Here is a 23,922-nt window from a genome sequence, read left to right on the forward strand (position 1 = left end):
TGTAGTTACAACATTGAAACCTATAGGAAAAATTGAAAGCGCCATAAAGGTTCGACGTAAGGGCAAGGCAGACTAGGCGACTTCCTAGGGCCCCAAATTATTGTGTCCCTTTTATTTTATTTAATTCTATTATTATGGTCAATCGGTGACATTTATAAATGTTACTAAATTGTTTTGTCACACTTATTTAAATTAAGATAACTGTGTTACAGTTTGTTACTTAATATTTCATAACAGCTATAGACGTCACTAAGTTTTCAATTTTTTTAATTCATTAACTCATTAAGGATAACAAGTTAAGTGCACGTGCAAAGTACGTCTTGGGGCAGTATCATTTTTGTAATATTAAAGAAAATTAAGGGTTTTGTATAATCTCATTAGAAAAATAACATCATAGCGCATATTAAGATAATCCAGCGGTGGTCCATGTGCGTAGTTTACACGGAAATTTCCCGTCTAGATCTGACTGCTAAAATCATCTCATCCAACGTTTAATAATGAAATTAAATTCAACAAATTAGAGGTGTCCGTTTTCATGTACTGTCATTTGGGGTAGGGGTGAGGAAGATTTATGCTAAATTACAAGTTTGGAACCCAAGACCTAACCAAAAAGTGCTCAAAAAGAATCTGCGGCATTTGGCCGTATAACATAATCCAAATTATCACTTTAAATATATAAATTTGTCGTACTGCAGTGCAATCTGAATATCTAGCTCTCTCCAGATTTGCTAACTCATAAAAAGCCATAAAACTAGTCCGTCTAGGGCACCCTAAACATGTAAGGCGGCCATCGCGCCATAGATGTGTAGAAGTGCACTTTTGCTTGTCATACTCGCGGATAATTTCTCCCTCCATTTTCAATGTTGTAGCAAGCATTAAATTACCAAGTATGTCTTCTCTCTCCAATGTCATGATGATAGAAAATTAGACTGGGAACTAGAACCAGCACTTGGATGCTACTCCCCAATTCTGGAAAATATTCATACGAGGATTAGTATCCATCTTAATATTTTCGTACTGATATTGATAATTAACAGGATACAATGGAATCTGCTGAATCTGATCTCATCCGTTAGTCATGTATATGATCAAACTGGTTCTTATAAAGTTTGGATTTACCAAGTTAGTCATTTTCAAGTTATTTGAGACTTGAAAATGATATTTACTGCTGTAACAGATCAATATATGAAGATGCACACCTGAAACATATGTTCTTAAACAGGGGTTATTCATGCTATCAACAAAGAATGGTAACTGATCCAAATCAGGTGGGACAGAGTGTTTCCTTTTTAGTTCTTTCAATGCTGGAAACCCATGCACAGGAAAAAATGACCACGTAGTCTGGCGGTACAGGTCCTTCAAAAGGAGCAGCAGCGCTAAACCGAAGTCCATTTTATTTCAGAATTTAAAAATTTGTACAAATTTAGAATTGTGAATAAACACTAAAGTTGCTTTGTAAATGTAATCAAGTACTTACAGGTGTAACAGGTCCACCATTTGAAAGTAGTACATTTTTTATGTTCTTCAAGTGAGAACGCCACATTGTAGGGGAGTTGTAACTGGATGGAATCCAACCATCAACTTCAGAGAAATGCATATGGATACTCAAACGTTCTGCCTTGATGTGAAGAAACTTCCTCTTGAGTTTCTTAGTGTCGCAGTATTACTTAGAGAAATGGGTAGTTTCATGAGAGAGACACTTTTTGTCATTCTGCCTAAAGATGAAAATCTACCTGATCATATTCAGGTAAGTGGGTTCCTCAAGTTTAAAGTTAAGACTCCATTTAAACCTCTAACTCGATTGAGTCATCATACAGCAGAAGAAATGGGTCAATATGTGAAGATGCACACTGAAACATAAAATCTTAGACGGGGCTTATTCAAGCTGTCAACTGATCCAAATCAGACGGGGCGTGGGACAGTGTTTCCTTTTTAGTTCTTTCAATGCCGGAAACCCATGCATTGGAAAAAATTACCAGGAATATATAATAAAGAAAATGAGTATCTCATTCTAGCCTGGTGGTGCAGGTCTTTCAAAAGGAGCTGCAGCACTAAACCCAAAATCGAAAAAGTGCATTTTATTTCGCAGTGTAAAAATTTGTACAAATTAGAATTGTGAGTAAACACTAAAGTTGCCTTGTAAACAAGTACTTACCGGTCCACTATTTGAAACATCACCAAGTAGTATGTTATTGCTCATATCCATAGTAATTTGCTTCTGCGTGCGTTGCCTGCAAATTAATCAGAACAGATCAAGTAACCAACACTGACAGACAACTAGCTAATTCAGGAGAGAAACGAACATTCATAACCTCATTTTCTCACCAAGAAATCCTTGTTTATAAGACATCAATTGTGCAAATCACTGTAGCATGGAAGGCCAGACAAACTGAAGCTGCAACACTACAGGATAAGTCATTGCTTGATTGTCCTTGGCTTAAGCAACTTGGGTCCTCAAAAGAATGAATCCTAAAACTGCAGAAATTGTTATGAAAGAAATCAAGCACTAAGATCTGAGAAGTATAGAACCCATTATGAGTATTAGAATAGTTTTCATGGAGAAAAAAGTAAATGTCTGCTTAACCCAAAATGGATGAAAAAGGTGACATGGAAACAAGTTGGGTTGCTGCAATAAGGGGAGATGTTGCATAAGAAAAACAAACCATAACAATACATAATACCATGCATTCCTTGGATTAAGCCTATTATAGACGCACAGGACAAAAGCTCTCCAGAACCCGGAAGCAAAGAAGTCCATTTGATAATATCCTGCACAAATTCAAAAAGAAAGAGCCCAAATCACCGAAACTACATTACAAAATTAATTGAATTACTGAAAGTAATCAATTCGCAGAAACTTCTTTAAGCACCGCTTTCAACACTGGTCTAATATCAGTGTTGTCTGGGAACTCTTCAAAGAACTTCTCATGAACACGCTGCAGGATTTCTAAGATTCTTTTGAGGGCACCATCGTCTTCATCCAACTCATCATTATCCATGTTTAATCGATGTCCACCGCCGTTTCTTGATGAAAAATAATTAAATTTGTTGATGTGAATTATGTTATCTTTGTGCTCTTTCCAGACTGATTCCGTATCGTCGATAATTACCGTGTTAGTTGCATTTGCTCCCAACACCACATCTAGATTTTTTCGATTTCTGTGTGTAGAATCATCTTTCGAAATCACTTTATTCTTAAAATAAACACTTTTAGGATCAATCAATCTGACCACCTCTTTAGCGTACCACCGTTGTCCCTTGGTATAAACGTAAAGCTCGAATTTCTGGCATACTTGTTCAAGAAAATCTCGCACATAAGGCCTTAACCTTGTATACCTTCCCCTGTGGTTGTATAAGCTATGTCTCCCGACAGTCTTCATGCAAGTAATTAATCCTGATTTACCATTGAGATAGTCCTGTTCATCCAATGACACATCCGAAATCTTAACCGAGTGAAGTAATGTATGATCTAAATCAAGAACTAAACAAAGTTTTTCCCGACGCAACAAACTTCTCCTGAACATTATTCCACACAATTTATTACGTAACAATAGTCGATAATTCTCTTTTTGGTTATATAAATCTCTCTTCCTATTCTTTTTCAACCCTAACAGCAAATCATCAACATTGTTTTCAGAATTAAGAAGACGTACCTTTTTCAGTGATTTCTCTTCTTGTAGCCCATTATTATTATCTTCAATCTCAAATTTCCGCTTACAAATTGGCCGACCATTCAACTTAATCACCAACTTGATTGGAGCCATAATCTGTTTTCTTTAATTTCTATGCGGTATAATCTTCTTTTCAACTCTCTGAATTTTCCTTCTGCTCTTTAACCTTAGCTCTCGCTTTAAGATTTTTTCTGATTATAAGCACATCAAACCCTAAACCTAGATTTATTTAATCAATATTGAGAAATTGGAGTTCCAGTCGAATTAGTATGTATTGAGTTACCTAGTTTCCTTTTTTTTTGGAATTGATATTAGAGCGAAGGTTCCTGGTGATGATAATCCGGATGGGCTTCCACACAAGAGTATTGGGCTTTATTTCTTTCTAAAAGATGAGCTCTGAGGAAAAAAAATAAAAACGACACCTGAGAGATTCGAACTCTCGCGGGGAAACCCCATGTACTTAGCAGGCACACGCCTTAACCACTCGGCCAAAGTGTCAGTTTGTGTTCGTTAAGCATAAGTTGTTATCCAATTGTAAGAAATGTCTTAACCAATCAGCTACCCATGGACATAATACCCACTTTTTTTCTTCTTTTTAATACCAAAAATTGTGGGGTGTAGTGTTCCAATTCAAAGTGAGTTAGAGGAAAAAAATGGAGCAAATTTTCAAGATTGGTGATAGGGGTACCAAATTGTTTGGGGGTGTATCAAAATACAAATAGGACAAAATAGCTACTATCTTTGGGTTGGTACATCCCACAGCAATTTGATACCCCCATTAGCAGCCTTGCAAATTTTCTCCTTCTATCGCGTATAACACTATCCTAGACTTTCCTTTGGCACACTATTTCATGTGTAGTGTGCAAAGTCCCTCTAACATATGACAGGGTGACACTTTTTTTTGCCGTTTAGGATTTCATAAAACCCAGATGGAACGTCAATTTCAGATTTTGTTTAAAAAAAAATGTATGCAGGAGAAAAAAAATCAACTGCCCAGGTGATTATTTATCTTAAGCGGCGAAAAATCTTCAAATAGTATGTATATGACCCTAATTCTTATGGTGAGTTTTACCCAACTTCACGAAAGTTCTTATCCATTTTGAAGGAAAATACTTTTCCCCCGCATTATGGGAGCATTCTTGAACTAGTAGGTTCATTATCTTCGGATGCATAAGATGTGGTAGAAGCGGACAATGGACTTAACCGCCTGTTGTCTCAAATATATTCAAAATATCTTAATAAATATTTCATATATTACTTTTCAAAGTTTCTCCCTCGTGATCTCTTGTTCTAAGAGAATGTAAAAAATCTCCACTAATGATTACAATATTAAAAGTTCTCCACATGATGTCACAATATTTCTTCTTTTTTTTTTTAGAAGCTTTCAACATTGATATTTCGACAATTGATTTTTTTTTTCTTTGATCAATTCTTAGTATTATATTTGATTCTGGATCTTTGATCATTGATAAATTAATTTCTCTTGAAAGAAATTAGAAAATAAAAGAAAACAGGAACTACAATCCATAAAATATAAATAAAAAAATGTAAGAGGTGAATGTGGTTGTCGGTTTTGATTGATGATAAGAAACAATCGGGAAAATTCGATTTTGATAAACAATAAGTAATCATCAAGGTGTAATTTGTTGAACAGTAAATTACACATTTATAAAATTTGATCAACAGTAAGATAACGATGATGAAACCCACAATTATTTTACAAGATATCTAATATATACTGCGAAGAAAAACCTTCTAGTTTAAAAGTTACTCAAGTAGTGTGTGAGCAAAATATTCTCCCTTTTTGAAAAAGATAGAGTGTTAAAAGGCCTTATCACATAGCCTTTGTCATAAGGGGTAATATAAATGAGAATGGTCCAGTTACATGCACGGAAGCTTCTTTTCTAAAAGTTAAGTTTGACCTTACAAGTCTGTTTTTTTAGCAATTTGAGTCTGAGGACGAAATCTCGTACGCATACCAAAATGCCTCATAAAGCTTTCAACTCTGTCAAGTGTCTCGGAAATACCTCAAAGGATTACTCCTTAGTTGATTCTTCCCAATTCCGAGGTAGGAAGACTGTCCCATCTTGTGTTGACCACTCTTCCTCCAATGAGACATTGGACACAATGGCAAAAGCTGACATGGATCTCACCAGAATTCCAAAAAATTCTACTGAGTTTGTTGATCTTCAGAATCATGAACAACTCATTAATGAATTTGAAAAGTCTATTGATCGTGAACATGTGCTCTATAACATCATAGAGTCATTTTCTAAGAATATTGAGAAACTTCTTCAAGAAAATAATCTACAGCATAAAAAGATTGTTTATCTTGAAAAGCTGATCAAAGAAGGCTCAATTAGAGAAAAATGTTTGATCAAGACACATTCATCTGATCTTGACAGACTTCGTGTTGAGAAAGAAAAGCTAGATGCATCACTTTCACTAGCCCATGAATAGTGTATGACCTCGGAAAAGGAAAACTTTTTCTTAAAGAAAATTTCTTCAGTTTTAACTGTTCCTCTTGACATACAGTACATGAAGAAATATCCTCCAAGAGAGGATTATGTTGAGAAAATTTTATATAACTTACAATCTTCTCACATGGCTGAAAAGTTAAAACATATACCAACTGTTACGTCTTCTCCACGAACATGTAATTTCTGTGGAAAAGGAAATCTCTATGATGTCCATTGTTTTTCCAGGAGGAAACAAATTTCTAGATTTCGTAATTTGCTTCTTTCCACTGTCAATGGAGTAAATAGTCAGACGACTACTGCAGTGAACCTCTTCACAAGGAATCAGACCTCTTATAAAAATTATCTTCTTCCTAGAAGACATTACAGGACTGGAATGCATTCTAGTGGTAAAATTTCTTGTGCTACCCATGAAAGCATATCCTGTGTTTATAAGAATAACTCTGGTAAATCTAAGTCTAGAGTATGGAGACCCGTTTCCGAAGATCCCTTAGAACCAATCTCTCGAGGTCCTAGACTTTGTAATCAGAATGATTCCTCTCCTGTGCTTCCAGGAATGGTTGTGAGTTAGTTCTCTAAATCTGGAGACTGCCGTGAAAATTTAAGAGATGCTGAAATCAGATATCCTGGAGGGAATCACAACTATTCTCTCAGAACCTTTGGTGAGACTATGTCTCCCTCCACTACATAGTAGAAAATCTCCATTCTTGTATCTAACTTGAGATATACAAGGATGATGTCTGAGAGATGCTCAAGTATGTTCGTTGATTTTCTTTCGGTTTGTATGCTTGATTTTTATTTTATTTTTTGTATTTCTTTCTTATGACTCTTTAGAGACAAAGGATCCTTGAAAAAAACACAGTTGCAGTGTTCCGAATTGGGTCTAGTTAATTTGGAATTTCGGTCGGCCCACGAACGTCCATATCTCCTCAAGGAACTTTAGGATTTCTATCTAGGGTGTATACTTGAACACATATAATTCTTATAAGTGTTCATTAATCTTCAGAAAGGAACTCAATTAAACTGTTCCAAAAGAAGAAGTTAACCCTAACATGGAGGATGATCTCAAAGGATGTGATTCTGCTCAAGAGTTCATCATGAAGAAGATGCTTGAAAGAAAAGAGTATAACTCTTGGATTGGAGAATCCGTCAAGGATCTAATTCGCGTTCAGAATGAAGTCAAGAGCGAACTTGCTAACCTTCAACTGCAGATAAACCAGCTCATTGATGGACAGACAAAAATCCTTTGTACTCAGAATACCTTGATCATAAATCATAAGAAAGTTATCCTTGACTGCGCAAAGGCTCATCATTATGCTCGCATTGTTGATCGAAAAACTAACGTTCTAACTTATGAACATGGTGTCTCTACGGTCAACAGGATCAAGGATATCAGTGATTCCTATTTCGATGGACCATTTCAGAGGTATGAAATCATCAAGGAAAACTGAGTTTAGTTTCCTAGTAAGTCTTCTTTTTGGTTTAGTTGGAAGAATAACTAGTGCATTGAATAACGATGATTGTGACTACACATAGCTATTATTTTCATCTTCTTGTTTTTAGGTTTTTTGGTTTAAAATTCTAAAATTATTTGGAGGATGATGTTTTGCAATATTTTTGATTTTGTTATATTGCAACTTGTTATGGGATATTTGTGTTTACGTCCGTGAACTTTGTTGTCCCATATTTTTTGTCAAAAGTAAAGTCGTTCACGATCGGTATTCATGTATTGGTTTAAGAATGAATAGACTTTTGACATATACAAAAGTTAAGCCTATATTGTCAACCCTTGACAGAAGATAGGTTAAAATCTTTTGTATCTAAGGATTATGTCTATTAAATATCGTTATGCAAATAGTGATGGAAGATAGAATGAATCCTTGTGTATTCCACAGTATTGATCTTCACTGATCTATATTTTATATAATACTGTGAGGCTCCGTAATGTGTCTTATGTTGAGCACGATACGACTAAGTTGATTAATTTTGATTAGCTTGGTTGGTTGTTCCGTAAGATACTTTATGTTGAGCATTTGTGAACTAAATTAATCATCTTGTTTGGTTATTTAGTTATTGCTCTGTAAGTTCTCTTATGTCGAGCGAAACAAATTACAATTAAATTGATTACATTTGTGATTAGTTTGATTGTGTATTCCAATTAGATTAATTATGGGATCTCTTATAGTTAGTCTAGTTGAGTTTTCATATATTCCATGAGTTTTTCTTGTGTTGAGTATATGAACGGCTATCTTAGTCATTTTCTAATAGTTATGTTAGTCATATGTTCCGTAAGTTTTCTTATGTTGAGCATAATGAATTAAATTGATCATTTTTGTGGTTAATTTGATTATGTAGTCCAATTAGATTATTCATGGGTTTACTTATGAATAATTTGATTGAGTTTTGGATATAAAAATCATTCTCATGGTTTTGGTGTCCAATAAAGTCCTTCGTTTCTCTTGAAATTAAGGTCGCTCTTGTTTTTTCCTTGGGAATGACATCAAATGGGGGAGAGTTCTTTTGAACTTGTGCTTAATGGTCATATCTTGAGGGTGTGCGGTTGTGGAATTTTAGAGGGGTTATTTTTGTATCTTTAAACTCCTTCATGAATGTTGTTAGCTTCGGCTATATGATTGCATCTACATAAGATGATGTGTGTTTCTTTCTCTCAGTCATGAAATGTCTCTTACAGAAATTTCATTATGATCCTGTTCTTGTACCTTTGCCAATTTTATTGACAAAAAGGGGGATAATTAATATGTAGTTCACAATACAAATACATATGGTTTTCGGATCATTGTGTAAGGGGGAGTGGTTTTCATGTGAGATGGAGTATTGACTAAGGGGGAGTGATACATATCACCATAGTATTATTGTTGAAGTTGTGATACAATTGGACTTTGACACTGTATAATAATATTATGACATTGTATAACAATGATCGATACCGATGCTTTCTCATTGTTATAGCTACGGATCTTCAACAACGGTGATGCTAAACTTACAACCTTTGGGATCATTGGAGTACTTGAAAGTGACGAAGATTTCGAGGAATGTTGAAGATTAGACATGTGGAATAGGAGCTACTAAAGTTTCATTATCTTTTTGTATTTCATATGTATTGATAGTTTTTTCACTAAAATTGACAAAGGGGGAGATTGTTAGAGCACTGCTCGGTCAAACTCGCATGCGTTGCTATCTCAAGCATGTTTGTCAATGTTAGTGATCAAAACTATAAGTCTTGATTTCTGGTCTCTTATAGCTAAGTCTCGGACTAGGATAGTAAGTGTAGTTGATCTCAAGGACTTCATGGCGATTCATCATACAAGTAGAATATCTACTCAAGGAACCGGTGGAACTTCTCGACAAAAAGGTATGTGGAGACTTGAACCTATATGTCACTCAAAAGTCTATCTATTCTATCTCCTACTCTTTGAGACAAAAGTCGTATGCTATATATATAGACTAGATCATACACATTTGGTATTTAGAGCCGAGTATACCTCGCCTATCTATATCTTGAAATATGTGTTGGTAAGATTTTCGCTTCGACCAAGTTTATCTTTACCTGGTGACGAAAGTCATGCATGTTTCAATCACTTTGAAAATTGCATTGACGAGAAATAGTGTAACAACTGTATAACGTCCTCTAAGAATGTTTCAATGATTGGAATGAGAGTTTAGATTACATAACCAATGTATTCCTTGAACCGAAGTTTTCGAACTTTGTTGATCAAGAGAACCGGAAGTATGGAAACTGCCAAGTCCGCGAACTCAGTCCGTGAACTGCCGCAGTTCTCAAACTCGAGAATTTCTGCTGGAGTTGACAAACTACTTGCGTGAGCCAAGTCCGCGAACCGGCGTAGTTCTCGAACCCGAGAATTTCTGTTGGAGTTTGTAAACTCTATCCGGTGTCTTAAGTCCACGAACCTAGTCTGCGAACTTGAGAAGGTTATATATCTAAAGATGATTTCTGAACTTAATCTTAAAAGACTAAGGAATGCATTTGCAAATCGTGGCTATTAAAGTTCATGAACCGATTCGAGTGAATCAAATCATCTTTGCTTCAATTGTGTCTTGTGTAGTTACATAAGATTTCCTTGCAATTGAACAACTCTCTTAACTAGTTCATTTGAGTCAATTGAACTAGTTATGGTGAAGAAGAACATGGTTGGTATGAAACACTCATATGGTTAACCTCTTCGGGTAGACTGTTGTTGAACCAACAATGTACACGTTTGGGTGCGGTTAACAAACCTAGAAGCGTACAGTCATTTGTGTATGACAAGCTAAGTTTTCGATCTAACTGTTGAGAAATATTAGCTTGAATCTAAATCAGGTTTTCATCTAATGGTGAATATTGATTGCTTTGTAACTAAGGCAAAACCCAGATTTGAAAGGCTATATAAAGGAGACATCTAGTATTGTGCAAAACTAATCCCCACACCTTACGTGTGATACTAGTTTGCGTGCTAGAGTCGTTTCTCCTTTAACCTTTGGTTTTCTTCTTCTAAAATCAGGTTAACGACTTAAAGACTTCTTCTTCTGGTGTCTGTGTTATTTCTATTTCCGCATTATATTTGTTTATATAATTGAAATAATACAGGTTGTGTGTTTGAATCAATCAATTGGAAATCCGATCTTTGGTTGTTGATTGATATTGATTGATCCTTGGACATTGATCTTTGGTACCGTCCAAGTTATTCCTTGTGTTTGATTATAGACTCGCTGATTTCTATTAGCTTGAGTGAATCAAAACAAGAGAGAGATATTAACTCCTTGCGATACTTTTACCTAGATTGAGTCTGACTGTCTAGTTGATTCTCTAAAAAATGTTTCGAAGTTAGTCCATACAGATTGCTAAGCGAAATATTGGGTGGTGTTGTTATACCCCCGATTTTTCAATAATATAAAACAATTATAATGCGGAAGTAAAGTAAATAACACAAGACAAGATTTTGTTAACGAGGAAAGCACAAATGAAGAAAAACCCGGGACCTAGGCCAGTTTTGAATACTCTCATAATTAAGCCGCTATACAAAATATAATGAAAACTTCGTGTATTTGAGACTAAGTAGACTACCCCTAGCTACCTAGTTTCCTCAGTATCCTTGGCCTTCGACTTGTAGAGTCATGCACATGAATAGCTACTCACTTGGATCGTTTTCCAAACATCAAAGTAATGAATCTGTTTGGTAACCACTCTAATCAATCTTTGGTAAAAGATTGTTCTGAGTTGTTGACAAAGGCTCTTCCGTTTAAACTAATAAACTCCTTTGTCTGGTTAGATCAATCCAAAAACTTTACTACTGAAATAACCAATTTTTGGATTTGCAAGCGTTCAATATAGAACTCAAAAAGTAACTATAAAGTGATGCTGATCTTATCAAATAAATAATCACAAGTCTATCAAAGATAAACAAGATTTATTTAGATCCTGACGATCAAGTTGTGTGCACAAATTCACAAGATAAGAAAACTAATAAGAAAATATTCTTCGTCTTCAAATTTTCAATTGCCTTCTTAATAACCTGCACAAAACAAACTTGAATCCTCTTGTGATCAATCTTGCACAAAATGGAGTTTGATAACAATGGATTACCACAAGACGTGTTTAGATCTGCAAATGGTTCTAAAGATCCCGTAGATTCTTTGATCTAGTTTGAGTGACTCTTATGTCAGAAGAGAAGGTTCTAAAGAATAATCAAACTAGGTGCAATCAAAGTTTCAACAACCGATAGTCTGTCAAATCACTATTCGAAAACTAAAATAACAATGCAATTATCTAGTTTCCCATCAATAGTACTCGTAGAGCTTCTTGATCTCACAAATTAAAATCTTTAAACGAGCAGTTGTAAGAGATTTCGCCTAATTAGGGTACTTTCCTCTCTAGGTAGACGGCTCCACCAGAAACAACACGAATGAAATTTGCCTATCTCTTAGGATAGTCTGCAAGAAATCCAAACTCAAGTATTTATAGACCAAGATTGTTTGAACAAAAAGGAAATTCCAAAAACGAAAATATTCTCGAGATATTCATTAAAGTACCTAATTTTGGTTTTCCTATTTCCAATTAAATGCCAAACTATATTTCTGAAATCTCTCTTTAGAAAACTCCTATTATTAGTTTTACTAATAACCTTTTCCAAAGGATATGCTTTAATTGATGGAAATTAAAACATATATATATGAAAATCATTATTAAATATTTTTCAATATTTCGGTTTGAAATCACTTTGAGCATCAAGGAATATGTTTGAAAAATTAATGATAATAGTTATGTACATGATCAAATAATGTCGACATCTAGAAGTTTATCATCTCAGCAAACCCTAATTCCATAATCACACAAAACATAAAGAGATATGTGACTATTGGAAACTCGGTTTGGCTTCTTGGGATCGGTTATACCATGCTTCCCAAAATAGGTTGTGACTGGTTAAACCATGCTCCCCGAAGTAGCTTATGATCGGTAACACCTTACTTCCCAAATTAGCTTGTGATTGGTTACACCTTGCTTCTCAAAGTAGCTTGTGACTGATTACAACGAACTTCCCAATGTAGCTTGTGACAGGTACACCTTGCTTCACAAAGTAGTTTGTGACCGATTACAACATGCTACACCCTATAGGCTATAACCGGTTATGCCTCAATTTTCAACATAAGTTCAGATAGGTTCTACCTTGTCATCTTGTATTTGTCATCCAAATATATTCAATCAAGAACCGGACCAACACTCTCATGATTTGCCTTTCGATTATGAATCAAGTCATCTACTTCCTTAAACCAATATAATAATACATAGTTTTTTAGGATGAAACCACACTTATATCCTACACATAATTAATTAACTAAATACATAGTATGTTGATGTCGTATCTACGAAGTTCAAAAGATAAGCGTTATAATTCGTAATTCAGTATAATTCCTTGAAACTTTGATCATAATGATATGACCAAGTCTAATCACTAGAGTATTATATGTATATATATATATATATATATATAGCTTCACATGTTATATTTTCAATATAATACGACTTGAAAGATACGTTAGGAATGGAAACAAGTCAAGTCAGTATTATTAACCTCAAGTGGAAGGATGATGTCTTCGTTGTAGTCGTTACTTCTTCACGTTTTTCAGGTCTTCAGAGTAGTACTTGTTGATAGACACATTTTTGTGTCTAATTTGTCCTCAATGTCCGTATTGTTGGAACTCTATTTTTGTGCTAATATTGTGTTTTTATGTATTTTTAGGAAATAAACATTTTTGGAAAGATCAGCTCGAAAAATTATACGGGGCATCCCCGAAGGACATTTGTTATTCGGACTCTCATTTTGGTTAAGGGGCAACCCAATTACTAAGGGGCATCTCAGTTGGGCATTTCTTATTTACACTCCACAGACGATTAGGGGCACTTCATCTCTTTAAATTCAAAAACTTTTTTTTGGCGGGAAATGAAGTTCTCAACTGTTAGAGTTTCAATCAACAAAATGAAGGTGTTTTAGGGAGATTCAATCGCTCAAACTTGGTAGGAAGATGTGATATGGCATGAGGAACACATTATGGGCGGTGGGTTCGATCAGAAGTGGATGGAAAACGCGTGATGATCCTTGAGCCCAAAACAGAGCATGTGCATTGTAACACGAGCAAAAATGGAGTTCTTGTGTGCATGGAAGAGTCCTACTAGCGTTGGAAGAGTTTTGAGTCGTGGAGAAGACATTTGGGAGCGTGCAAGATAAAAGTTAACGCGTGCATGGGATTAAAAATGGAAATTTTCGTTATTATTGGCAGCCGAGAATATTTGGATTAAATGGAGAATATATGCAATCAATGGTCGGATTTTTGGCTCCAATTCACTATAAATACAACGCAAAACAGTTTGGGAAAGAGGGTCGAGAGTTTTGGGAGATAGGGAGAGCTAGAGAAGACGAAATCAAAGTTTAACAAAACTTTGTTTCTGCTGCTGCATGAAGATGAAACACGAAGAACAATATATTGTAAGAGACTGCCGTTCTTCAACAGTGACAGCGACAGTGGAGTGTGGGTCGTAGTTTCCCAAAGACTACAGCATTTCATATGTATCGTCCTTGTGTGACGCTTCCTGTGGGTCGCACATTAGCTATTTACACCATTTTCTATTCTTCTCATCATTTGTAAACCATTTTTGAGCCATAATAAATTATTTTGAGAGCATTTATACTATGATGAGCTAATTCCCTCGTAACCAAGGAAATGGAGGAAGCTATTCACGCAACATAAATGGGTAACTATTTCATTTAATTATATAATTCACCTAATCGCTTCTTTTGCAGAGTTTTAAATTGTTTGAATGATTGTCTTAATTATTTGTTATTCAGTTTGATAGGTTATGCTTGGTTTAATCTCTTGATAATCTATGCTTAAGGTTTACAAATAATGTTTGAGAATATGTATGATTGATAGTGAATTAAAGATAAAAGAGGACTTAAGAATTGAATAGAGTTTTAAAATATTTATCATTCAATTTTGCATAATAGTGGAATCTAGTGTCTTGGTTACCTCTTGCACCCATTGTTAATAATTTTGTATATAATTTTATTAAACCTTTAAATTTAATCTTCACAAGTCCGAGAGTTTGAACCTCATTACTACAACCCACGAAAAATCAATATTCATTTTGGCGCCACCGACGCGGATTTGTGCTTTGGTAGAATTTTTAGGTTTTTATTATTTTTTATTATTCCATTTGTTCTTTTTACGTTTGTTTTTGTGTCTTTGATTTACAGGTTCGAAGTGGAATACTAAGGACTTGGGAACAAAAAGCTTAAATCTAAAAGCTAAAAGCTAAAAGAGAAGAAAAAAAAAAGACATAATTTTTTTTTAGGATTTGTAAATAGGCTTTATTTTTCATAATTTATGTAATTTTTGGACTTTTTATTTGGACTTTATTCTGGACAATTGGACTTTATTCTTTTTTTAACCCTACGGAAGGGTATTATTAAAAAAAAAAAAATTATATAAACTGTGTGCAGGGAAGGACGACGATTACTATATCGTCTCGGCCCCTCGGGTTCGTACATGACATAGGAGTCGTGGCCCGAGTCGACTTTAACGGTTCATCCCCCGTCTGGTACGGGAGGTAAGTCCATCGAAACACTCGCGAATCTCCTGTCAGCGGGTTTACTGTATTCCTTAAGGTGATTCATTGATTGAGGACGAATTTGGACTGTTTTTAAATTCCTAGTAAAGGGAAAGGCCTGGCCAATACAAGATAAGGGTTCGGATTTCATCACCGCTCCCTTCTTGCCCGCCTTAGGAAAACGAAACCTAACGCGAACCCAAGCTTTAAAATTTGGAATAGAACGAGACCGATAGGGTAACGAGCTTAATAGGAAACTCGTTCGAAAAATATTGGTTGCTCTTTAAGCACACTTCAAAGTTCATGATGGTTTCTGTGAGTTGAATGCGTGACTGCGCCGCCTTCTAATGCGGTGAGGCCTTGGGTATCAAAGCTCTACTAAGCTTCCCTCGCCTCGATTCAACTTACATTAGCTCGGATTGATTCCAGAGGGGTGTGCTCAAATTGTAACGAATTCCTTTTCGAAGGAATAGCTGGTCTAGAAAACAATCTAAGTGAAGCCATCATGCTTTTTGTTTGCTAGAAATCTTTAGGTTTGTTTTGGTAGAGTCGAGTCGGCCTTGTTTGTGGTTGTGTAGAATTCCCTTGCAATTAAGAATGTCGAACTGGTATGATAGAAGCCAATACAATGAGTATCGACCTGAATTTGAATATGGACGTCATCAGTTTTATGACCATGGTGGGAATAGTAGTTGGGAACGCCAACCTTTTCAAGGTTATGGTTCATACCATGGTGAGCCCAATTACTATCCACACATTTGGTCTTACGAGCAAGAAAATCAGGAACACTGTAGTACTGGTTACTCGTTTTTGGAAACTAGTCCTGATTATGATATTTCTGAACCTGTTCCATCTCTAGAAGAGACCCAACAACGGATTGAAAGGACGTATAAACGTTTAGTTGCAATGAATAGTTCAAAAGAAGAGTGTACACGATATTCTGAGATGATAAACGAGTGGTGAACGTATAAGTGTTATGCTCAGTGAAATTCAGGCACGTCTAGAGGCAGAAAATGAACAGTTGGCTAATGCTGCTCGAAATAATCTAAATTTCCAAAATAGGGTTTCTAATTCTACCCTTGATATCAATAGTGAATATTTGCCTAATTTAGAGGACGAGGTTAGAATTGGTAACACTACTTGTTTTGATAAGGTTCGATCATTTTCATGTTATTATAGTGATGATTATGATGAGGATAGTATTGATGAAGAACATGAAATATGTAGGCATAGTGATCAGGAATTTGTTACTCCGATTGAGCTTTATAATGATAGTGTTGTTTCTAATACAAATCCAAATAATTTTAATAATTATTCACCTATTCAAAAGGATGTGGATTTGACTAGAGATACCACCGTTTTAGACGATGTAGTTCATGATCCTTTAGCCTGCAGTATGTTGGATAATCCATTATTTGATGTGCCTATCAGTGAATCGGAGGAGGTAACTATGATTAAAACCTTAGTTTATGAGCCTTTCTCTGATAATCCTTTATATGATTGTGATGATGGTTTAGAGGAAAGAGTTTACCCTGAGAATACTGTTTTAGAATCTAGATTTAGAACACTAGTCTTAGAAGATGATAAACTCGTAGAAATGAGTGAGGATGAACCCAACTTAGAAGAATCTATTGACCATTTCCAGGAATCTGATGACCTAGAAATTAGGGAAGTTGTGACTAGTCTTTCTAGAGACACGAAAACTCTAAGTTTGGGGGTGATTATCATTCTCCGTGTGCTTTAACTCTTAGAAAGTACCCTCCTGTAGGACTTGACATTTGTGCCTCAACCATCTTACAAGATTATCTTCATACACGTTTTCCCGAACCTAATGATGTCCAGAAAGAAGCTCAGTTGTTAGAAACCCATCCTCTGGTTGATGTGGTTTCCCAGGCTATGATACCAGATTGACTTTGTTTTCCCACCAAAAGTTTTCTTCCAATTGTGGGAACTTTTATTTAAATGTGTCGGTATTAAGTTTGAGACTAAACCTAATCTTTAGGAATTAGGGTCGACACATTTCTTAAGAAGACCACTACTGTGGTCAACTATGTAAGTCATATCTGATTGACTTAGAGGATCCGCAATTATTTAGGTTATTACTTGTGATTCTAAGTTCGTATTTGAGTTTTTACAGACTCTAAGACCTAGTGATTCGGATCCCACTATGAAGAAACGCAACCAATGAAAATTTCTATTTAGACCCTTTCATAGAACCTGAACCTGAACAAATTAGATAGTTTTCAAGGAAACTAGGTAAGGGCATGCTTTTCTTGTTTTTCTTGGTTCACTGCAGTTTCCTATGGTCAGCTCTATTTGGTTTTGAAGACCCACAGTTATTTCGACTGTTACTTTATGGTTCGAGTTGACCAATCCTTTTATAAGTCTGGCTGAAGACTTTAAACTTAGCACTTCTTGAGAGGTAACCCAATCTCATGCAACACGGTAATATCCTTCCTTAACTATTTTGCTTCAAATAGTAACCGTTTCTCCTTGTTCATGCTTTTAATTTCATCTTTAGAACATTGAGGACAATGTTAGATTTAAGTTTGGGGGTATGGGAGAAACTTTTTAGTTGCAATTAGTAAACTCCAGAGCCTAGAAATTTATGCCTATTAAGGTTTTCACTAACCAATCTAAGTGGATGGGAACATCTTGGTTATAGGAGTTGAGGAACCAATCTGATTAGATGGAAACATCGAAAGAGTTTATTCATAAAAGCACAGAGCTCAGGTGTTAGAAATAACATGATAGTTGCACCATATCTCGTTGAGTCCTTTTCATTTCTTTTTTATTTTTTTCATTTTAAACTATGTTTCTCTAAGTGATTAGGTGGGGCACACGATTCAAGTTGTTACCACTGCTAGGGTGAATTAGAGTGACCGAGTTACTAAAAAAAAAAGAGACTGAACCAGTTAGACCAATCAGAATAAGTATTAACACTTGGATAGCAATATGCGTGTGTTCTCCCTGTTTCCGTCGCCTAAGCAAGCGTGGAATGCAGGACCCGTGGGAACTATCGTGTAATCTTCTGACAAGAAGCATGCGCTTGGATCAAAAAGATCTATTCATGTCGTTAAGTTAAAAAAAAAAGGTTATTGTTCTGTATAGTCAACTGCTGGTTCCCTTGTATTTGCCAGTTTGTTGATCTAGATTTAAGTTATCGACCACTGGTTCCCTTGTATATGCCAGTTGTGTTGATATTAGTCAGACCGGTATCTCAGTCCATTAGGATAGGTTCATTCTGGCAGTGGCCTTCAGACAGATATGTGAACATCGATCATTTGGTTAACATCAAAACCATCTACATTTTTCTATTTCCATCTCCTTTTTCTATCCATATGATTAGTTTGACTCCGAATATGATGTCCATAGTGCAACTATCTGAGTAGAGCTCTGTCACTTTATATGAATTTTAGTATGCTTGAGTGTAAACTCGTGTACAACAATTGGAATTTCGCATCAGGGTACTTCCTCCTGTAGTCAGTGATTGTAAGCCAACCAAGGAGATTCTTTAGTGCCTTCCAAGGTTCGTTGTAGATAGCTAGGGTCTGGAGTAAAGGTTTTGTGGGTACACCTCTGGTAAACCCTCCGGAGACAACACTCCGCCACTAGGGCCACTAGTGTTTAACGACTTGCTGCACGTGCTAAGTGTAGTCATTTTACTTTCTAGATTAGATTTGCTCGAGGACTAGCAAATAATAAGTTTGGGGGTATTTGATAGACACATTTTTGTGTCTAATTTGTCCTCAATGTCCGTATTGTTGGAACTCTATTTTTGTACTAATATTGTGTTTTTATGTATTTTTAGGAAATAAACATTTTTGGAAAGATCTGCTCGAAAAATTATGCGGGGCATCCCCGGAGGACATTTGTTATTCGGACTCTCATTTTGGTTAAGGGGAACCCAATTACTAAGGGGCACCTCAGTTGGGCATTTGCTATTTACACTCCACAGACGATTAGGGGCACTTCATCTCTTTAAATTCAAAAACTTTTTTTTGGCGGGAAATGAAGTTCTCAACTGTTAGAGTTTCAATCAACAAAATGAAGGTGTTTTAGGGAGATTCAATCGCTCAAACTTGGTAGGAAGATGTGATATGGCATGAGGAACACATTATGGGCAGTGGGTTCGATCAGAAGTGGCTGGAAAACGCGTGATGATCCTTGAGCCCAAAACAGAGCACGTGCACTGTAACACGAGCAAAAATGGAGTTCTTGTGTGCATGGAAGAGTCCTACTAGCGTTGGAAGAGTGTTGAGGCGTGGAGAAGACATTTGGGAGCGTGCAGGATCAAAGTTAACGCGTGCATGGGATTAAAAATGGAAATTTTCGTTATTATTGGCAGCCGAGAATATTTGGATTAAATGGAGAATATATGCAATCAATGGTCGGATTTTTGGCTCCAATTCACTATAAATACAAGGCAAAACAGTTTGGGAAAGGGGTCGAGAGTTTTGGGAGCTAGGGAGAGCTAGAGAAGACGAAATCAGAGTTTAACAAAACTCTGTTTCTGCTGCTGCATGAAGATGAACACGAAGAACAATAGACTGTAAGAGACTGTCGTTCTTCAACAGTGACAACGACAGTGGAGTGTGGGTCGTAGTTTCCCAAAGACTACATCATTTCATATGTATCGTTCTTGTGTGACGCTTCCTGCGGGTCGCATATTAGCTGTTTACACCATTTTATCTTCTTCTCATCATTTGTAAACCATTTTTGAGCCATAATAAATTATTTTGAGAGCATTTATACTATGATGAGCTAATTCCCTCGTCACCAAGGCAATGGAGGAATCTATTCACGCAACATAAATGGGTAACTATTTCATTTAATTATATAATTCACCTAATCGCTGCTTTTGCAGAGTTTTAAATTGTTTGAAATATTTAGTTATACTAGACTGTACTCTTGATGTTAGTCATGAAAAGAAAATTACTCTTGATATTTGATGCATGAATAATTCTGCAACTCCTGTAAAAGTATAGGAGTTATTGTTATGATTCTAAAAGGTGTCAAAAACAACTAGTAAATGTCTTTTAGGTGTGGTTAAACATACTTTGAGTTATCTTCAACTTGGTACTGACAACGTAAAGGGACAACGATATGAATATACAAGGAATATGTAATAAAACAGGATGATTCAAATAAACCCTAGAGCATTCAATTCTCCGTATGGTTGTCGTAGCCTCAATATTACTATTAGCGAAATGGTCAAGTCAAGCACGGTGGCTGGTAGTTTTTATTGTACAATTTAAATTTTTATATGTGACGTTTTTGGGTTCTCCAACCAGTGGAAGGTTTTCCAAGATGTACTTAGTGGTTCAGAAAGCATAGTGCGGAAAAGTTGTCACAAACAAGGTGGGAGAGTCGAATAGAAAGGGTTAAAGCAGTAAGGTTTCAAGCCCAGCAAATAAGAGATGCTTTGGTTTATTTAAAAAGAGAACCGTGAAGAATAAAATGTGAAACATGATGATGAGAACAAGAGATAAGAGATACGACATAATTTATTTATTTTTAATTTTTGCTTGGTAGATTATTTGGCATAATATTTTATCATCCGTCAATATAGTACATAACCGATAGAAACGAAAGATATCGATATTGATTATATTATTCAATGATTACAATGACTAGCTTGTTTTCTTTCTTTAAACATATAGAGAAATATATTTCAACAAGGGAACGCTGAATCTGAACTTACTGCTGCTAAAATGGGGATTGAACCCATTTTATGGGAGAAGCATTTTATCTATGAACGGTATCCATTTGGAGAAAGTGCGAGATATGAGGTACATATAACACCCAATGAATCTTTTAGAGTTAATTATTTATTATATATAAATTGGATCAAGCTCTTTCTTCAAAAAAAATATGGCGAGGTATAAATAATTTGATGCTTATAAAGAGAACTCTAGATTTTTATTGAAATATGTGAAAATTAAACTCTATCGAGTAAAGCTTAAAAGATTCATGTACAAAGCTTGAAAGTTATCCGAATCATTGTTAGAGCATTGTTTGGTTGAACCCACTAGCGTTGGTATGTTAAGTTAGTTGTAAATTTTAGTTTCCAAAATGCATTCTTGATTTAGTATACTAAAGATAGTTTCGGACTAGATTAGGTCTAAGAAGAGCTATTCTTGAAGGATGAATACTGTTAGAGCACTGCTCGGTCGAACTCGCAGTGATCAAAACTATAAGTCTTGATTTCTAGTCTACTATTAGCTAAGTCTCGGACTAGGATAGAAAGTGTAGTTGAGCTCTAGACTCCATGGCGATCATCATACAAAGACGAAGAACTACTCAAGGAACTGGTGGAACTTCATCGACTAAAAGGTATGTGGAGACTTGAACTTATCTATCACTCAAAAGCCTATCTACTCTATCTCTTATCTTGAGACAAAAGTCGTATTGCCATATAGACTGTGATTATACACATTTGCTATTTCGAGCCGAGTTTATCTCGCTTATCTATTTCTCTAAATATGTGTTGGTAAGCTTTCGCTTTGGCCAAGTTCATCTTTACTAGTGACGAAAGTCATATTAGTTTCAATTACTTGAAAATCGCTTTGACGAAAAATAGCTTGTGAACAACAACTATATAACATCCTTTGAGAATGTTTCAATGATTGAAATGAGAGTTTAGAATATGACCTTGAAAGGATATAAACATTGTGTGGTAACTCATACGTGTGTAAGTACTTATTCCTTGAACCAAAGTATGCGTACTTTGCTGCTCAGGAAAACTGGAACTAATGTCCGGGTACCAGTATGCGCACTGTTGGAAGTTCACAACCCTTGAATTTCTGCTAGAGTTTGTGAACTGAAAACAAACTTATTTCGGGTACTTAATTCCGTGTACCAGGATGCGTACTTAAGTGGGTTAGTTTCTAAAAACGATTATTCGTGAACTTAAACTTATATAAACTAAGGAATGCATACCTGCAAACCGTGGCTATAAAATTCATGAATTGATTCGAGTGAATCAAATCGTTTCTGGTCGATTTTGTCTTATATACTTCTATGAGATCTAAGCTATTGAACAACTCTCTAACTAGTTCTCTTAAGTCATTTGAACTAGTGAATATGGTTGATATGAAAGTGCTCATATGGCTAACCATTTGGTTAACTACTGTTGAACCAATTAAATGTACATGTTTGGGTACGGTTACACAAACCTAGATACATATGCATTTCATTTGTGTGTAACAAGCTAAGTTCGATCTAACAGTTGAAAGATATTAGCTTGAATCTAATCAGGTTTTCATCTAATGGTGAATATTGAATGCTTTGTTACTAAGCTAACATTGATTGCAAACCCTGATTTGAAAGACTATATAAAGGAGAACTCTAGCAACTGGGAAACCTAATCCCCACAGCTCCTGTGTGATACTAGTTGTATTAGTTAGAGTAGATTCGCCTTTAACCTTAGGTTTCTATCGAGACCTTGTAGGTTAATTATAAGCACGAAAGTGCGACGCATTTTCACCCATAAATAGATTAGCTAGGACTCATTTTATCACTAATAAACTTGTTTGTAGGTATTTTTAGGAAATAAACGTTTTTGGAAAAATCGGCTCTAAAAACTGCTAAGGGCATCCCGAAGGACATCTGCTAAGCGGACTCCAATTTTGGCTAAGGGGCGACCAATTACTAAGGGGCACCCTAATTGCTTTTCGCACTCCCGGATTGGATAAGGGGAGTCATCTTCAACCTTTTTGAATTTGAAAAATGGCGGGAATCTTTGGCAAGAGAAGAACAGAATTAGGGTTCATCGTTTGGGTGTGTTTCAAGGAGATTCAATGGCTGAAACTGCTAGGGATGACTTGAATCAGACTAACAGGAGTGGTATGGTCTTCAGAATCAGCTGGATTTGGCTGGAAAATCGTGTGGAAGCAAAAACAGGGCAGCCTTTCTTCATCGTTCAAACACTGGTTTTTAGCGGGAAAATATATCTTTCACCTGCGTTGATTTTTCACGAGATTCAATTAGAGAGTTTCATGGGAATCGGTTGGTACCTACCTGTTTGACCAAGACAGGCTTGGTAATGGACTTAGTTTCGACAAAATGGGTTGAACACGTGGATTTTCTACACAACACAGCACGGTTTGAAAAGGAAATATTCACGGGTTTCTGCGAGTAATTTTGGAAGATTTGGTTGGAGATTTTCAAGGGATTCGGACAAGTATTCTTTTACTTACCATGTACACACGATGTTTACGTGTTTTGGAGAAAAAAAACTCTGTCATCTTGGTGTTTGTTTTAGAAAAGGGAAGAAAACAAATCTTGGGATCTATCTGCTGTATTTTTGGAAGGTTGGAGTGTGGGAAGACCGAGTATTTCTCTAACTAAACGTGTACACGACGTGTTTCGATAGATTTCAGCTACATCCGACGTGTGAGAATGGAGAGAAGAAAATAAAAAGGGAATAATATTTCGGAAAATTACAGAGAGTGAATGCGGAAGATTTTTTAGTTATTGTCGGTATTTGGAGGAACTATTGAGTATATAAGGAGCGTTGTGGACTCATAGAAGGATATCGAGAGTTAGGGAGAAGAACAGAAGGTTGCAGAGCAGATTTCTCTGCTGCTGCAGAGAAGAAAAAAAAGAAGAACATTTGACGCCTACTGACTGTCGCAAAGAACTATCGTTT

At 35.8% G+C, this 23,922-nt stretch overlaps 1 protein-coding gene and 1 non-coding gene across 9 annotated transcripts; both read right to left on the minus strand.

The window, feature by feature from the left end:
- Positions 1 to 651: 651 nt before the first annotated feature.
- LOC113357432 (RNA polymerase II C-terminal domain phosphatase-like 4) lies at positions 652 to 3,994 on the minus strand. 8 transcript variants are annotated; one of them, XM_026600820.1, is made up of 6 exons: positions 3,654 to 3,994; positions 3,234 to 3,416; positions 2,682 to 2,769; positions 2,326 to 2,475; positions 2,156 to 2,231; positions 652 to 969 (listed from the first exon to the last, which is right to left on the minus strand). In XM_026600820.1, exons 1-4 carry the CDS (start codon positions 3,762 to 3,764, stop codon positions 2,438 to 2,440), a joined length of 420 nt encoding a protein of 139 aa, XP_026456605.1. In that variant the 5' UTR covers positions 3,765 to 3,994; the 3' UTR covers positions 652 to 969; positions 2,156 to 2,231; positions 2,326 to 2,437. The 8 variants fall into 8 exon arrangements, 7 of the variants coding, with proteins under 7 accessions (XP_026456605.1, XP_026456601.1, XP_026456604.1 ...); XM_026600819.1 differs by lacking the exon at positions 652 to 969 and having other exon boundaries at positions 2,064 to 2,231; XM_026600816.1 differs by having other exon boundaries at positions 2,326 to 3,416.
- Positions 3,995 to 4,087: 93 nt separating this feature from the next.
- Positions 4,088 to 4,169, minus strand: TRNAS-GCU. Its single transcript has one exon. It is a non-coding gene; the product is annotated as a tRNA-Ser (tRNA).
- Positions 4,170 to 23,922: the final 19,753 nt, after the last annotated feature.

Source organism: Papaver somniferum, chromosome 3 (genome assembly GCF_003573695.1).
Source record: "Papaver somniferum cultivar HN1 chromosome 3, ASM357369v1, whole genome shotgun sequence".
Taxonomy (NCBI): domain Eukaryota; kingdom Viridiplantae; phylum Streptophyta; class Magnoliopsida; order Ranunculales; family Papaveraceae; genus Papaver; species Papaver somniferum.